Source organism: Carassius gibelio, chromosome A23, assembly GCF_023724105.1.
Source record: "Carassius gibelio isolate Cgi1373 ecotype wild population from Czech Republic chromosome A23, carGib1.2-hapl.c, whole genome shotgun sequence".
Lineage (NCBI taxonomy): Eukaryota > Metazoa > Chordata > Actinopteri > Cypriniformes > Cyprinidae > Carassius > Carassius gibelio.
The window spans coordinates 18,626,087-18,645,025 of NC_068393.1; the positions used below are offsets into that span (position 1 = coordinate 18,626,087).

Consider the following 18,939-nt stretch of genomic DNA (forward strand, 5'->3'; position numbering starts at 1 on the left):
GTACACAGAACCTGTTTAGAAGGCTGGTTTTAACTTCGTTAACTTAGCTTAATTAATAACCTGACATCATTTGCATTGTTAATCAAGTTCTATTTAAATAATTTGATAAATGGAAAAACATTTTAAGAAATAGAAATTAAATGCAAATAAATACAAAATACTTTTAAGACTTGTTTTTGTAAATTTAGACTTCTTGTTTAGATATTTTTAATATCTAATTTATAGTAGTAGTAGTAGGGATGTGGCGATGGCACTTTTTCACTTCCGATACCGATACCGATACCGATAGTGAAATAGCTTTGGCTATTTGCAGATTCTGACATCAATCCGATATTTTTATTTTATTTTGAACTAATACTACTACTAATAATAAAATAAATGGAAGCACTTTGCTCAATTATCCACATATAAACAAAAACTTTGTCATTATTTTATCTTTATCTTTATCCTTATCTTTATAAAAAATAGATCAAAGTTACACATTACAAATAAACATAATACACTAATAAAAATAAACATTGTTTGCAGGTACAATAGTGTTTAGCAGTAGTATTCAAAAAATTGAATGAACAAGTAAAAATAAAACAATTATTATTTACAAATTACAATTGTACCTAGACAGTGGTCTATGGCTATGATTTCATTAATACAGTTGTCTGTTTGATATTATATAGTCTCAAGCGTTCACAAGAAAAGTTTACTTCAATAAAACCAAGGATTAGTTTTTGTAAGGGTTGTGATGTCCACGTGTTTTTGTTGAAGAAATTATAGATGCTAGCATTTCTATCACAAAAAGGTGGCCAAAAATGAAAGATTAAGTGAACATTTGAATTGAATAAATTTGAAACTCTAAGTGCATATTAAAACAGATGCGACATTAAAACACGTCATTAACTTAATGTTATAAAAATCCAAAAAAGATTAACAGGATTATAAAAGTACCGGACCTCATCTTGGGAATGATGCATCAGGTGTGCGTCGCCTGTCTACTGTCTTCATCGTGAAGCGCATTTTTCGTCCATGATCCAAAAATATTTATATTGCACACCCCTCCCACTTGCACTTTAACTCTCAAACTCATGGCTACTACTGTTATCACGTGACAGGCTGCGCACTGAACTGGATGTCGCAGCAAGGGAAATGCTGATATTCAAGCATTTAGGCGATGGTTTAAGATATATGGTTTTTCCCATGGTTTGTGTTGGATAGATATCGGATTATATTTTTTTCCGATCTCCGATCCAGCGTTCTGGGCCAGTATCGGCACGATACCGATCTTGTGGATCGGATCGGGACATCCCTAAGTAGTAGTAATTGTATTATTATTATTGTCAGCATAATTATTTTATTTTAGAAACTTTAACAAATTAATAAATATAATAATTCTTATGATAATTTTTTGTTAAATGATCAAGATAATTTATATAGTATAATATAAAATAATAATATTTTCTATACTTAATTAGTATTAGAGCCCGACCGATATATCGGCCGGCCGATATTATCGGCCGATATGAGCTAATTGCATTTAAATCGGCATCGGCGTTTATAACGGCCGATGAAACATGAGAAACAGTCTCATATTCTTCACTCATGTTATGAGTGTTGCATAGTTTGCCCACCAGAGGGCGGTCTGCAGCTCCAGAGTTGCAACAGCGCCAGAAATCCACAAAGAAGAAAGCGATCAGCCAAGCCACCCAGGTGAGTCTGTCGTTCGTCATGTGAAATGATTGTAGGTTTAGTTCATACACTGTATATAAAAACGGTGTGGTAGTTCTAGTTAACGGTCCTATCATTATCACTTCTAAATATTCTGTAACATCACTTAGAGCCGCTAATGCATTGCTATATTAGATTAGCCACAAAGCTAATACCATGTTTATCAGTGGAAGAGCGCGAACGTTAATAAGAGGTCGAACTATAAAGTTAGCGTTTAGTGCTTAATCTATTGCGGTGTGTTTCCCACATAATGACCGCGTAATGGGCCTTTCACACAGGACGCGGTATGCACAGCGCTTGGCCGCTGGGTTTAGCGTTGCCCTTCAGATACAACGCGATTTGCCCTGCTCTGCGCTATGGCGTAGGCGGAGTTTTAAAAACTTTTAGCGGGAGCTCTTTCATAGTCTGTTGTTCCTCTTTTCGGTCAGCAGCAAACATGTATCTGTCCCGTTGTAAGAAGCGAGCGATAGCGCTAGTCCTGCTGATGAGAATTAAGAGAGAAGCAAGGAAGAAGAGGCTACCCTCAGGCCCAGGGAACAATTTGGTGAATTCAGGCTGGTTACGTTACTCTAACGCTAATATAGCTTCCTTTTTAGCATGCCCCTTAAATGCTTGCTATTAACTTGTTTGAAGGTGGTTCTTCTCAAAATTGACAGCGGTGTGTTCATGGCACTAACGTTAACCATTTTGATTCAGACTGCACAAAGAGAAGAGGAGAAGATATACGGGTCCGTTGTGAACGTGTCTGTGAGAGCAAATATAGTGTAGTTACAGTAACTACAGTAGGTGCGTCAGAAATGATTAAATCAGAGGGGACATGTAAATAAATGTGAGCTGAACAAGCGCTTTTTTCTTTTCTTTTTTTTTCTTACATATTGTTTCAAAGCAGCTTTACAGACATAACAGGAAAATGTTGAAATAATATTGTTAAATATAAGGAGGTTAATACCTATTGCTTGACAAATAAAAAAATATATATATATTTCTCATTTTTGCCTATGTAGGAGATCCCTGTTTATTATTATTATAATTCTAATGATGACATGAGTAATGATACATGGTGATATTATTAATACACATGCTTATTCTTTCTCTGTCTCTTTCTGCCCTACAGATGGCTGAAAAAGGTGAATGATGTAGCAGCAAAAGTGTGGGACTACTTCTGCAAATACTTTAACTTTAGTATTATAATTTATTTACAGTACACACACAGACTGTTAAAATCAGCTTCAACTGGAAGAAAGTAAAAGTGTTAAATGTTTAAAATCAGACTGTTTTTTGATCGTTAAAAAATATATACTTTTGATGTGCAATTGTTTAGTGATTGAGACCGTAATCTAAGGCTTTTTTTTTACATAAATCCCTTCTGGAAAATGGTTTATACAGCCCACATACATAGAACAGGCAGATATTTTGCCATTGAATGTTATGTAAGTGCAGCTTATAGGAAATGGGTCTAATATCCAGTTTATTTTCAAAATCAAAATATCGGCTTATAAATCGGCTCTTTTCAAGTTAATATCGGCATCGGCATCGGCCCCCAAAAATCCATATCGGTCGGGCTCTAATTAGTATATTAAATGATAGTATATATATATATATATATATATATGTGATCCTGGAATAAAAAACAGTTTATTATACATAAAAAATTATCGATATTTCTTTTATGCCACAAATCATTAGGATATTAGGTAAAGCTCATGATTCATAAATATGTTTTGTAAATTTCCTACCGTAAATATATCAAAACATAATTTTTATATGTTTTGCTATATGAAATGCTAAGAACTTCATTTGGACAACTTTAAAAGACAGTTTTCTCAATATTTAGATTTTTTTTTTTTTGCACCGTCATAAGTGTTTTTTAAATAGTTGTATTTCAGCCACATATTGTTCTATCCTAACAAACCATACATCAATGGAAAACTTATTCAGCTTTCAGATGATGTATAAATATCAATTATGACTGTTTTATTTTTACTTTAGGGTCACATATTAAGTATATAAACTTACTTTAAGATATACTTTCTGAAAACAAGTCCAAACAAGTTTAAAATTGATACTCAGATATTTTTACTGGAAAACAAAACAACTTTTATAAAAAAAATTCCCCACCAATATATATTTTTTTTATTAAAAGAAATTCATTAAAAAATTTAAAGAATTAAGCAACTTAAAAAAGAATATATTACTGCAGTAATAATTATGTTTACTCTGAAACACTATATTGTATTTACTAAAACAACAATACTTATGTATTATAGACAATTTAATAATATTATTGTTATTTTTTTGCTTTATCGAAAATTAAACAAATGAAAAAAAAGCAAAATACTATTGTACTGTACAATAAAAATGTATACGATCTATTATAACCTATTGTATCTATTATATTATTATTATTATTTGTATAATAAATTATTTATTGTTTTATATATATTTATATATCCATATTAAACTAAATTAAGATTTTTGTACTAAAAAAAATATTAAATATCATTTAAATAAGTCAACATATCATTATTATTATCAACAGTAAAATTACAACACTAATATTCAATGCTATCTTAATTTCTTTGCTCGGTTAAACCAGAGCTTTTATTTTTGCAAAAAAAAGAAAAAAAAAAAGAATTCTCTTTGTATTCATAATGAATTTATAACTGATTCCCATTAGAAATTTGCGAAGAAGCACCAGGGAACTGATCTTTGCATGAGAAAGAAACACTGATTTGAAACCTGTGTCTCACCTGGCCAGAGCTGGAGCAGGTAATGAAGGACCTCGATGTGTTCCTTGAAGTGCAGAGCGCTTGCAAGCTCCTCGGAGTCGATGAAGACCCGCTTCCCGTGGCAGGACGCCTCGGGTCTCTGACCGAGCAGAACCGGCCCGAAACACACCGCCAGGTTCTGACAGGTCATCTTATTGACCTCGTGATGGGACGCCACGCGCTTCAGGTGATCCAGAAGCTTCCGCAGGGTCGCCTGAGCACAAACACACACGTGTGAGAGACACCAGAAACACCAACGCTGATGGCTTCCTTCCAGAACGCTCCGGTACCTTCTCAACCTCCGGCAGGATCCGCAGTGAGCCGACGGCGTGATCCGAGTCTGCCGGGTCGTTCTCACAGACGCCGCTCTCCATCTGCAGCGGCCTCTTGGCCATCGAGTCCAGAACAGACTCGTAGAGAGGCTTCGAGATGAGAGGATGAGGAAGCTCTCGGAGATAGTCCTTCAGCACGCCTGCAGAGAGACAAACCTCTACTTGTACTGTCTATCTTTTATGTTTGCTAGTTGTTGTTTGTGTTTTTTCTTTCTGAATTCAATGATGTCTTTAACTGTCATTTTGCATGATTGACACACTGTTTTCTTAATGTTGTTTAGTTGCTTTGACACAATTTCTTTTGTTTAAAGCGATATATAAATAAAGGTGACTTGACTTCTTTTTCTGACTTTTTAAAGTGATCTTTGGTTTTGGAAAGAGGTTATAAAAATGATTATTATTATTACTATAGAGCTTTCAGTGGAAATGTTTAGAGAAAAATTGTGTATATGTGTTTATAAAAATAAATAAATGAAATCAAATGATTTTTAAATAAATATATATAAAGTAATACATTTAAAATAAATACAGATTAATAGATTAAATTAAATTAAATAAATATATACAAATTAGATTAAAATAAATGTTAAAAATAAAGGTAAAATAATAAATTAAAAATGGAAAAATATAAAAAATGAAAAAAGAATAGAAATAAGTATAGAAATAAGTAACATAGAATTATAATTAAAAATAATCATAAAAATTAAAGCATGTAAAATATTTTTTTTTAAACACTAAATGATAAATTTTAAAATTCAACAAGATTCAAATAACGAATACTAAAAATAAATGATAATTAAAAAAAATTAGATTTGCTATGAACGAATCGTTTATGAATCACTGAGAAATGCAGTGAAATTAAATGTAAATTATAAGAAAATTAAAGTTTTTTTTTTAAGAAGAAAAAAATTATGAAAAAAAGTTTAAAATAAGTAAATAAAGAATAAATTAATAAAATACATGAAAAAAAAGATAATATCAAAATAATAGTAAAATAAACAATTAATGTAAAAAATTATATAATTAAATAAACGACATCTAACAAAGTAATATAATGCATTGAACAAAATAAATCTAATGTAATAAATGTAACAAACCAAATATTTTAAAAATAATATTCTGACATATTTATAATATTATTTTTCACAGTATAAATTGGGTCTTTAAAAAAGAAACTATACAGAGGCCTTTTAAATCTTAGGATAGTGGTCCCTCACATAAGGATCAATATATTTGGGGGTCTGTAGAATCTAAAAGATCAAACACCTCTGTTAAAGAGTGTGAGGTGATGTCAGTCTGCTATTGGTCAGGCAAGCAGATAGTCCCGCCCCCAAACTCATGCCATTGGTCCAGCCAGAAGTCGTTATATCAGGCCGCTCAACAGAACAGATCAGTGTTTTGAAAGACTCACGGTGCGTTTAATTCTTCAAGAAGTCAATTCAACTCACTTCTTCATGAATAGAAATGTCATTTGTCACTTTAAATCTGACAGCAGTCCTGTAGACAATGTTTTCAACATTGATAATAATCAGAAATGTTTCTCGAGCAGTAAATCATCATATTATTCTGATTTCTGAAGATCATGTGACACTGAAGACTGGAGGAATGATGCTGAAAATACATCGGAGCATCACAGAAATAAATTACACTTTAACACAGATTCACACAGAAAACAGCTGTTTTAAATATTAAAAATATTGCAGAATTTCTACTGTATTAATTAAATAAATGCAACTTTGGTGAGCCAAAGCCAAAAGGCAGTGCTGATGCTGCAGTATTTGTGTTAGTTACTGACAGAGAGTTTTTCACGGCTAATTAACAGACTGCAAATAGAAGCGCTAATTCAGACCTGACCTTTGACACAGGAAGTGTGTGACAGGCAACTAAAGAAAACAGACAGTATTCTCACACACACACACACACACACACACTCTCTCTCTCTCTCTCTCTCTCTCTCACACACACACACACACACATAACACTGACAAAATGAGAAAAACTGCACTTTATCAAACTCTTTATCAAATTTCTGAAACATTTTTACTATTTAAATCATCTGTTTTCTGTGTGAATCTGTGTTAAAGTGTAATGTATTTCTGTGATGCTCCGCTGTATTTTCAGCATCATTCCTCCAGTCTTCAGCGTCACATGATCTTCAGAAATCATTGTAACATACTGATTTACTGCTCAATAAATATTTCTGATTATCATCAATGTTGAAAACAGTTAATATTTTTCTGGAAACTGTGATGCATTTTATCTTTTAGGTTTCATGAATAGAAAGTTCAACAGAACAGCATTTATTTGAAATAGAAATCTATACTGACACTTTTGATCAATTTAATGTGTCCATGATGTATAAAAGCACTCAAACTTACTAAGCTCAAACTTTTGAATGGTTATAATATATCACACAGCTCTAGCTCTCATTACAACACTGACCTCAGGAATAGTTATACTCTGTTCCTTCTGTGTGTGTGTGTGTGTGTGTGTGTGTGTGTGTGTGTGTGTGTGTGTGTGTTACCGTTCAGTACCTGTAATGACGTTAACATCAGGGTAGTTGTTTTCCGAGAGCTCGACGGAGTGACTGTCTCTCTCGAACGCTTCCCGCAGCTCCTTCTTCACCGCAGCCGAACCGCACAGACGATACAGACCCACCACCTGTCAATCAAACACACAACCGTCAATCAAACACACAACTGTCAAACACACAATCGTCAATCAAACACACAACTGTCAAACACACAACCGTCAACCAAACACACAACTGTCAACCAAACACACAACTGTCAAACACACAACCGTCAACCAAACACACAACCGTCAACCAAACACACAACTGTCAAACACACAACCGTCAACCAAACACACAACTGTCAAACACACAACTGTCAATCAAACACACAACCGTCAATCAAACACACAACTGTCAAACACACAATCGTCAATCAAACACACAATCGTCAACCAAACACACAACCGTCAACCAAACACACAACTGTCAAACACACAACCGTCAACCAAACACACAACCGTCAACCAAACACACAACTGTCAAACACACAATCGTCAATCAAACACACAACCGTCAACCAAACACACAACCGTCAACCAAACACACAACTGTCAAACACACAATCGTCAATCAAACACACAATCGTCAACCAAACACACAACCGTCAACCAAACACACAACTGTCAAACACACAACCGTCAACCAAACACACAACCGTCAACCAAACACACAACTGTCAAACACACAACCGTCAACCAAACACACAACTGTCAAACACACAACCGTCAACCAAACACACAACTGTCAACCAAACACACAACTGTCAAACACACAACCGTCAACCAAACACACAACCGTCAACCAAACACACAACTGTCAAACACACAACCGTCAACCAAACACACAACTGTCAAACACACAACTGTCAATCAAACACACAACCGTCAATCAAACACACAACTGTCAAACACACAATCGTCAATCAAACACACAACCGTCAACCAAACACACAACCGTCAACCAAACACACAACTGTCAAACACACAACCGTCAACCAAACACACAACCGTCAACCAAACACACAACTGTCAAACACACAATCGTCAATCAAACACACAACCGTCAACCAAACACACAACCGTCAACCAAACACACAACTGTCAAACACACAACCGTCAACCAAACACACAACCGTCAACCAAACACACAACCGTCAACCAAACACACAACTGTCAAACACACAACCGTCAACCAAACACACAACCGTCAACCAAACACACAACCGTCAACCAAACACACAACCGTCAACCAAACACACAACTGTCAAACACACAATCGTCAATCAAACACACAACCGTCAACCAAACACACAACTGTCAAACACACAACCGTCAACCAAACACACAACCGTCAACCAAACACACAACTGTCAAACACACAACCGTCAACCAAACACACAACTGTCAAACACACAACTGTCAATCAAACACACAACTGTCAATCAAACACACAACTGTCAAACAAACACATAATCGTCAATCAAACACATAATCGTCAATCAAACACACAACTGTCAAACTTACAACTGTCAATCAAACACACAACTGTCAATCAAATACACAATCGTCAATCAAACACACAACTGTCAATCAAACACACAACTGTCAATTAGGGATGTCAAATTTCGATTATTTTCATGATCGATCGTCGTTTAAATTAACGATCAATTAATCGATTAATCGTTGACCATACTACTGCAAAATGCGTCTATTGCAGGCACACAGTCAGCGGTATGACAGGATGTGCAAAAGCCCCACACACACACAAAACGCTTTCTCACTTGAATTAAAGAGGTTTTAGTCTGAATAAAATGCTAGTAGCAGGATTATAAAATGAATAGATGCGATTATGATCATTTGATAAAATGAAGAGAGCGCGCCATACTTTTGAGGTCATTTTACTTTGTTGACAGTTTCCAATCCCGCACGGAGAACGCTGAACGCGCCTCTTTAAATGGTTTTGTGGTGCTCGTTGTTGTATTTTAAAGCACAATTGCAATGTTTTCAACTGACATTATTGTATAAAATTATCCGAAATGTGGAGCGCGTGTGACTGCGCTGCACATTAAGTGAACTACATCGGCGCTGCTGCACCAAAACACAGTTGCTCACATTAATTTGATCCTGCTGGATTCTGTCCTAGAAAATGTCAGATTTTTAAAAATCCGTAATCATTAAAATCATTAGATCGTGACAGTGCATGCGTGCAGACAAGGATGATCGAGCGCGGCTTTGGCTAGATTTATTTGGAGGTTATTGCTCATGTCTCATTCGGCACAAATCGAAATGTTTCCATATTCGCAATGTATTTGAATGTTAAACTATTATTTATAATGTAAACTAGGCTTGTACTTAACACGCATTCGCATATAGACGGAAAAGATGATCCTCTTCATATGAGCAAAAACGTCCTTGGCATAACAGCAGAGTGGACCGGTATACTACGGTCTATTTAAACTGAATGCTCCAGGAATGTGTCGGTCACAGCGCCTATTAATCGCTGTTTTGAATCCAGCAATTATTTATTTAGAAATGATAAGATCTGATTATGACAAGTGTGGTATAAAAGCTTTGTTTATTAGAGGAATAATAGGTTAACTGGAAAATGTTAGATCACGATGCTTTTGGACCCCATAGTCTTCATTTACGCGGCTTTGTTCTGGTTTGCCGGTTGGTCACGAATTTCCACAAATTTAGTATATTTAGGCATTGTTTCTTTTCCTAAATCTTCATAGTCTAACCCTCTAATTTCCCAGGTTTATTTTATTATCTTTCGCTTTTAATAACTGTTTTCGCATCTCTTACTGTGGTAAACATGGGAATGGAAATTAAAGATTTCATGAATTAAGAATTCGTTCGATTTATTAATTTGTTCCCTTATTTCACTTAAATCATGGGTTATTTAGGGAACAAAATTAATGAAACATGTACAATTGCCACATTAATAATTCGTAGGAATGAATTAACAAGTTGTAGGAATGAATAGACTACCTGTCCTGTCACTGTGTCCCGCAGCCCTGCAAAGCGCACGATATAAAACAGTTATCTGATGAAATGATTAGTAACTACATTTCTATTGCATTTAATGTTGAAGAACTTTAATGTTGTTTCTATTTTAATGTACTCTAAAGTTTAAATCACATTAAAAGCTTAATTTGTACATTGTGAATGAATGATGATGCTTTTATATATCGTCACCGTCACTCACAGCCGCTCGCATGTGTTGAGTGCGCATGAGCCGCACGCAGCCCAACATTGAATCGGTTAACCGACCATCGACAGCCTTAATCGATTGCATCTCTTATCGACAATTAATCGATCATCGATTAATCGTTGACATCCCTACTGTCAATCAAACACACAACTGTCAATCAAACACACAATCGTCAATCAAACACACAACTGTCAATCAAATACACAATCGTCAATCAAACACACAACTGTCAATCAAACACACAATCGTCAATCAAACACACAACTGTCAAACACACAATCGTCAATCAAACACACAACCGTCAGTCAAAATATAAATTTGACAATAATATTTAATTTAATTTAATTATCAATGTGCAAATAGCATTATAATGCATTTTTGTGCATATTTTTATCTGTATGTTGAAATAATTATAATAAGTTAATTAGTCTATTTTCATTAAGATAATAATAAAAATAGTCATAAACTAATAATGAAAAAATTATATAATAATAACAATGATAATAATATTTGATTTAATAATTAGCTTATTTTAATTAATTTGCGAGCATTATTATTATTGATACATTTCAGCACATTTTATCTGTATGTAGCATGTTTTATTAAAATATAATAATACAATACTCAATTTGTAAACTAATTTAAATATTAAAGTAATAATAATAATAATAATAATAATAATAATAATAATAAGATTCTAATTAATATTCTCATATTCTCATATGATTCTCTACATTATATATACTGCATTATTTTAAATTAGCAGTATGCATTAATATGCAATTACAATGGAAACGTATAAACAAATGCATAAATCAATGCATAAGAGCAAAAATAAATTAATGCACAAATAAATGCAGAAATATAGAAATAAATGCACAAATAAAGGAATGCATAAATAAACAGAAATACATAAATAAATGTGTGAATAAATATAAAAATAAATAACTAAATAAATTTACATTTTGTATGCATTTAATTTATAGTATATTTTGAACACAATTTAGTAGGTATTAAACTAGCATTTCATTCCAAACACATCCTTGCACATTCTGCAATGAATTAGAAGCACAAGCTACAATAAACAGAAAAAATTCCCTACAATGTGATACAGCACCTTGATTCAGACCAGTGATGTGTGTGTGTGTATAACTAAAAATGTCACTCAGAGAAAATAATAGCTTGACCACAGTCTTGTTAAAAACAGCTGAAGAGTTTCCTGAATCCACTAAAACCCTTAGGAATGGAAAGTATATTTTAAAGTTTAGAATTCAAAAGAATAGTTCACCCAAAATTAACTGTGTGTTCTTGAAAATATAAATTGCACTTTTGTTATATGAAAAAAATAATAATCTGTATATAAGAATAAAAATTAAGAGAGAAAAAGAGAGTTGAACTGAATACAGAACAGGTATAGGATAGACCGGGCATTAAACTAAACACTTAAACTATTTTGCTGTCACTTGACCAAGCATGTTTATATTGGCAATAAACATCTAATTATCATCTCAGAAATAAATGCAATAATTGCACATTTGTGCATCTCTGATACCAGGAATACCACAGACTGGAGCTACTGAAAAATGTCAGTAGTTTGTTTGGAGGCCAACAGCATATACATACTGTAGGAAGTGTATCCAGTAGTATGAAGTATGCACTTGTCACTATATTTATGCATATATATAAATGCATGAATATGCAAATGCATAAACGAATGCATAAATAAATGCATGAATACATTAAAAAGAGGAAAAAGCTTGAAAATAGTTTTCAAATGCATCTTTATGCATCGGCATACATAAATGGATAAACAAATGTATAATGCATGAACAAATACATAAATGCATAAAAAAATGCATTAATAAAATAGAACGAGGAAAACGCTTAAAAAGTTTGCAATAATCAGTATGCTGCACTTTGTTACATGACCTCACTACATTGCATGAGTCCTTAAACAATCTCGTTGGATTTGGCTATCAATGTAGTTTTTCCAGAGGCTAAAAACTCTTCAACAGGGAAAACTGCACAGTTTTTAATGCATACTAACTTAAAATAGTATGTGAAAGACTACACAGTGTGCAACAAAAATGTGTAGTATGTTACACTGTTGTCACACAACCTTGCTAGGTTGCATCATCTCAAAAAAGTGATGACTGTGATTTAGCCAGACGAGGCTAAGGGGAAATGGAGCAAAGCAGCATGGACTCTGATATGACTGTTCAGACTATGGTCACACTCTAAAAAATTGGATTTAAGATGACGTATGGAAGTGACCATGTGGTTTGTGCTGTTCACATTGCTCGTATGAGAGTATAAATTGTATTTGGGCCACTTTTGGGCCTGCAGTCCCACGGAGTATCATGGAGATACATTATAAGGCAAAATATGTAATTTCTGGGCAACTACTGGGACCAATTACAATTGCAAAAAAATCAACAACAACAACAAAAAAAAGCAAGTTCCACGAACATTCCTACTGCTCTTTCTGACCCATCATTAGTAGTACCATGCCAAACTCTACTTGGCCTGTTTTGAAGGTACAACAGTGTGACTCTTTCCAGAAAGTCAACATATCAATCTCTACTTGGCCTGTTTTGAAGGTACCACAATGTGACTCTCTCTAGAAAGTCAACATATCAAACTCTACTTGGCCTGTTTTGATGGTACCACAATGTGACTCTCTCTAGAAAGTCAACATATCAATCTCTACTTGGCCTGTTTTGAAGGTACCACAATGTGACTCTCTCTAGAAAGTCAACATATCAATCTCTACTTGGCCTCTTTTGATGGTACAACAGTGTGACTCTTTCCAGAAAGTCAACATATCAAACTCTACTTGGCCTGTTTTGAAGGTACCACAATGTGACTCTCTCTAGAAAGTCAACATATCAAACTCTACTTGGCCTGTTTTGATGGTACCACAATGTGACTCTCTCTAGAAAGTCAACATATCAATCTCTACTTGGCCTCTTTTGATGGTACAACAGTGTGACTCTCTCCAGAAAGTCAACATATCAAACTCTACTTATCCTGTTTTGAAGGTACCACAATGTGACTCTCTCTAGAAAGTCAACATATCAAACTCTACTTGGCCTGTTTTGATGGTACCACAATGTGACTCTCTCTAGAAAGTCAACATATCAATCTCTACTTGGCCTCTTTTGATGGTACAACAGTGTGACTCTTTCCAGAAAGTCAACATATCAAACTCTACTTGGCCTGTTTTGAAGGTACCACAATGTGACTCTCTCTAGAAAGTCAACATATCAAACTCTACTTGGCCTGTTTTGAAGGTACCACAATGTGACTCTCTAGAAAGTCAACATATCAAACTCTACTTGGCCTGTTTTGAAGGTACCACAATGTGACTCTCTCTAGAAAGTCAACATATCAAACTCTACTAGGCCTCTTTTGATGGTACAACAGTGTGACTATTTCCAGAAAGTCAACATATCAAACTCTACTTGGCCTGTTTTGATGGTACAACATTGTGACTCTTTCCAGAAAGTCAACATATCAAACTCTACTTGGCCTGTTTTGAAGGTACCACAATGTTACTCTATCTAGAAAGTCAACATATCAATCTCTGCTTGGCCTCTTTTGATGGTACAACAGTGTGACTCTTTCCAGAAAGTCAACATATCAAACTCTACTTGGCCTGTTTTGAAGGTACAACAGTGTGACTCTTTCCAGAAAGTCAACATATCAAACTCTACTTGGCCTGTTTTGAAGGTACAACAGTCTGACTCTTTCCAGAAAGTCAACATATCAAACTCTACTTGGTCTGTTTTGATGGTACAACAGTGTGACTCTCTCCAGAAAGTCAACATATCAAACTCTACTTGGCCTGTTTTGAAGGTACAGCAGTGTGACTCTTTCCAGAAAGTCAACATATCAAACTCTACTTGGCCTGTTTTGAAGGTACAGCAGTGTGACTCTCTCCAGAAAGTCAACATATCAAACTCTACTTGGCCTGTTTTGAAGGTACAACAGTGTGACTCTTTCCAGAAAGTCAACATATCAAACTCTACTTGGCCTGTTTTGAAGGTACCACAATGTGTCTCTCTCCAGAAAGTCAACATATCAAACTCTACTTGGCCTGTTTTGAAGGTACCACAATGTGACTCTCTCTAGAAAGTCAACATATCAAACTCTACTTGGCCTGTTTTGATGGTACAACAGTGTGACTCTTTCCAGAAAGTCAACATATCAAACTCTACTTAGAGGTGTGACCTCGGCATTCTGGCTAAATTCGCCCATTGGTCTCTGACCATCATGGCCTCCTAACAATCCCCATATCTACTGATTGGCTTCATCACTCTGTCTCCTCTCCACCAGTAAGCTGGTGTGTGGTGGGCGTTCTGGCGCAATATGGCTGCCGTCGCATCATCCAGGTGGATGCTGCACACTGGTGGTGGATGAGGATACCCCCTGTCTATGTAAAGCGCTTTGAGTGTCTAGAAAAGCGCTATATAAATGTAAAGAATTAATTATTATTACTTGGCCTGTTTTGAAGGTACAACAGTGTGACTCTTTCCAGAAAGTCAACATATCAAACTCTACTTGGCCTCTTTTGATGGTACAACAGTGTGACTCTCTCTAGAAAGTCAACATATCAAACTCTACTTGGCCTGTTTTGAAGGTACAACAGTGTGACTCTCTCCAGAAAGTCAACATATCAAACTCTACTTGGCCTGTTTTGAAGGTACAGCAGTGTGACTCTTTCCAGAAAGTCAACATATCAAACTCTACTTGGCCTGTTTTGAAGGTACCGCAGTGTGACTCTCTCTAGAAAGTCAACATATCAAACTCTACTTGGCCTGTTTTGAAGGTACCACAGTATGACTCTTTCCAGAAAGTCAACATATTAAACTCTACTTGGCCTGTTTTGAAGGTACCACAATGTGACTCTCTCTAGAAAGTCAACATATCAAACTCTACTTGGCCTGTTTTGAAGGTACCACAATGTGACTCTCTCTAGAAAGTCAACATATCAAACTCTACTTGGCCTGTTTTGAAGGTACCACAATGTGACTCTCTCTAGGAAGTCAACATATCAAACTCTACTTGGCCTGTTTTGAAGGTACCACAGTGTGACTCTCTCTAGAAAGTCAACATATCAAACTCTACTTGCCCTGTTTTGATGGTACCACAGTGTGACTCTCTCTAGAAAGTCAACATATCAAACTCTACTTGGCCTGTTTTGAAGGTACCACAGTTTGACTCTTTCCAGAAAGTCAACATATCAAACTCTACTTGGCCTGATTTGAAGGTACCACAGTGTGACTCTCTCTAGAAAGTCAACATATCAAACTCTACTAGGCCTCTTTTGAAGGTACAACAGTGTGACTCTTTCCAGAAAGTCAACATATCAAACTCTACTTGGCCTGTTTTGAAGGTACAACAGTGTGACTCTCTCTAGAAAGTCAACATATCAAACTCTACTTGGCCTGTTTTGAAGGTACAACAGTGTGACTCTTTCCAGAAAGTCAACATATCAAACTCTACTTGGCCTGTTTTGAAGGTACAACAGTGTGACTCTCTCTAGAAAGTCAACATATCAAACTCTACTTGGCCTGTTTTGAAGGTACAACAGTGTGACTCTCTCTAGAAAGTCAACATATCAAACTCTACTAGGCCTCTTTTGAAGGTACCACAATGTGACTCTCTCTAGAAAGTCAACATATCAAACTCTACTTGGCCTGTTTTGAAGGTACCACAATGTGACTCTCTCTAGGAAGTCAACATATCAAACTCTACTTGGCCTGTTTTGAAGGTACCACAGTATGACTCTTTCCAGAAAGTCAACATATCAAACTCTACTTGGCCTGTTTTGAAGGTACCACAATGTGACTCTCTCTAGAAAGTCAACATATCAAACTCTACTTGGCCTGTTTTGAAGGTACAACAGTGTGAGTCTCTCTAGAAAGTCAATATACCAAACTACTAGGCCTCTTTTGAAGGTAACGCAGTGCGATGCTCTTTAGAAAGTTCTCAACTTCTCAAACTCTTCTAGAACACTTTTGAAGATGCCACAGTGTGACGTTCTTTTAAAAGTCAACAAACCAATGGCTTACTTCTAGTTGCAGATTAAACATGAATAGAAGTACCTTGTGAAGTACTTTGACAGCAAAAGAAGTACACACAATTCACCTTTAAATTGGAGAATTGGTCTGGAACTGCATGCAGGGTAAAGAACCATTAAGATCCTCTCCACTTACTCACCTGACAACCCCGCCTCTCGATCTCAGAGATGCATTTCTCGATGAGCAGTGGAACCATTAATCCTGAAGCTTCCCGTTCCACCACGCGCCGAGCCTCTAGGCCAAACACCTGCATTTCATGATCCCCCTCCTGTCCATCAAGAGAGGTCTGCCTCTGCTCCATGAGGCTCAGCTTCACGTAGATCATTCCACGTGGTTCCAGGCGGATTGCAAGCAGGTGCGTCTTTCTCACACGAAACAGGGTCGGGAGAACCACAGTTCCATGGCAACACACTCGATTCCTTCGTGGCATTGACTCCCAGCTGAAGACGACAAGTTTGAGGTGCTGAGCGTTCTCCAGCTCAATGTTGAAGGTGTGGTCCATGCCAAGGAAGGCCGTCCGACAGGTCAGCAAGGCTGTACGAGCTTTGTTGACAGAGTCCACCTGGATGGCGCAGTAAACATCACGAGAATCAACCCGCGGTGGCTTCAGGTCCTCTGCGCCATAAAAGTGCAGACTCATTAGTCCAGAGATGTACGTTAACGACTTTGGCTGCTCTGAGAAACTGTACGAACGGAAGGCATCGATATCCAGCTCCGTACCAGGGAGCTTCGGACTTCCACCATTCCCATTGGGATCCCTGTCCCGGGCTTTCCCGTTCTTTCTTTCCGAGTTCCCGTGCCTGCCAGACTTGGCTACAAGTTCAGGTGAGTCTCCATCACTTAGGTAACCTCCCTTACTGGCCGATTTGGGAACGCCACTGGTGTTGCTCCTTCTCTTGTCAAAGTTGTGCTGCGTAGAAACACTGCTGTCGAGATGGTATCGCCAAATAACATTACCACTCGCCAATGCAGTCATCACACCCGCCGGGGACCGTCTGGGCTGGGACTTGCCCAACTCTGCCAACCCATTGGCTGTAGGTGAGTGCGCCCTGGTTTCTGATTGGCTGTTGCTGATGGCCACAGTGCTAGAAGGGGTCCCTTTAACACTAAGCTTCCGACTCAGATCAGGCAGTTTCTTCATCTTCATGGACAGTTTTCGGACAGTCCGTGGTGACTTGATTCTATCGGGAAAAGACCAGTTGATAGCAGTGCTCCTTTTAGCTGGACTGGGAGTAGAAGAGAGAGAAAGTCCACCAGTGGATTGCTCTGAAGGATCTGTGGAATTAAAGAGAAGAGTTTAATTAGTACATTGCCCAAGTCATTGATCCACGGGGGTAAGCTGACCCTCAGATGAACCCTGTACCATTTGTGGATATATGTTTTAAGTCAATCTTATACCACAAGATTATTTAATTCATTATTCTGATTAGCTATTAGTGACTTCAAGGTTTCATGCCAAATTCTTTCCAAAACTGCAACAGTGATTTGGAAACTTCAAACCAAGATACTTAATTGGTAGAAGTTGTACAAAAAGAGTGCTTTGAGCAAAAATGTCACATTATATAGACATGTACAATAAAAAGTAAGCAGAAAAAACTAAATGTATATTTAACTACTTCAGAATTATATATTTAATTTAATGTGTTACTTGTGATTTAAATGTTTCTAAAATTTAAAACCAATTCCTGAAGGAAAGCTCACTTAACCCAAATGAAAAGCATCTGCACCTGTGGGTCTGCTCTCCTCCTGCGTCTGTCTTTCGTCTCGATCCGCTCCTCCTCGTCCCGTCAGGATTCTGATTTTGGGAACACAGTTCGGAAGATCGGCCTCTTCATCCTCCGGGATGGGGTTGTACCAGATCTCTCCCTCCCTATCCTCGGCTGGGTTCGGCGCTTCTGTAGAAGTGAATGAAACGCCATGAAACCGCTGGACATTTACTGTTTCTGCACTGTATTCATTCAAAAGCAGTGCTTTAATGAACTAAAACTGATTAAAAAAGTGTTGGTCAATGAAATAAAGCTGAAATAAAATCTAAATATTAGTTTAAATATAACATTAAAATTAAAATATAAAAAATATATACATTAAAAATATTAAAATTAAAAGAAAAAAGAAATTAAAAAGAATTAAAAAGAACATTAGAAATGTTGAAAACAAAATCTGAAATTAAAATAAATTAAAAAAGAACACGAATAAATGAATAAAATGAAATGTAATGTAACAGAAAGTTAGAAATGTTGTCTTGT

The 18,939-nt window shown here is 36.2% G+C and overlaps 1 protein-coding gene across 3 annotated transcripts in view; it reads right to left on the bottom strand.

Moving 5' to 3' along the window:
- The window catches only part of LOC127944281 (rho GTPase-activating protein SYDE2), a 30,375-nt gene that overhangs the window by 4,621 nt on the left and 6,815 nt on the right, over window positions 1–18,939 (bottom strand). For all 3 annotated transcript variants that reach the window (XR_008150323.1, XR_008150322.1, XM_052540166.1), the window contains exons 3-7: window positions 18,421–18,588; window positions 16,833–17,968; window positions 7,354–7,480; window positions 4,778–4,959; window positions 4,470–4,701 (exon numbers count right to left, since the gene is read on the bottom strand). Coding sequence is in view for 1 of the 3 variants with exons in the window: in XM_052540166.1 (XP_052396126.1) it covers window positions 4,470–4,701; window positions 4,778–4,959; window positions 7,354–7,480; window positions 16,833–17,968; window positions 18,421–18,588 (1,845 nt within the window). In the remaining 2 variants the exon portion in view is untranslated. The remainder of the gene's footprint in view (window positions 1–4,469; window positions 4,702–4,777; window positions 4,960–7,353; window positions 7,481–16,832; window positions 17,969–18,420; window positions 18,589–18,939) is intronic.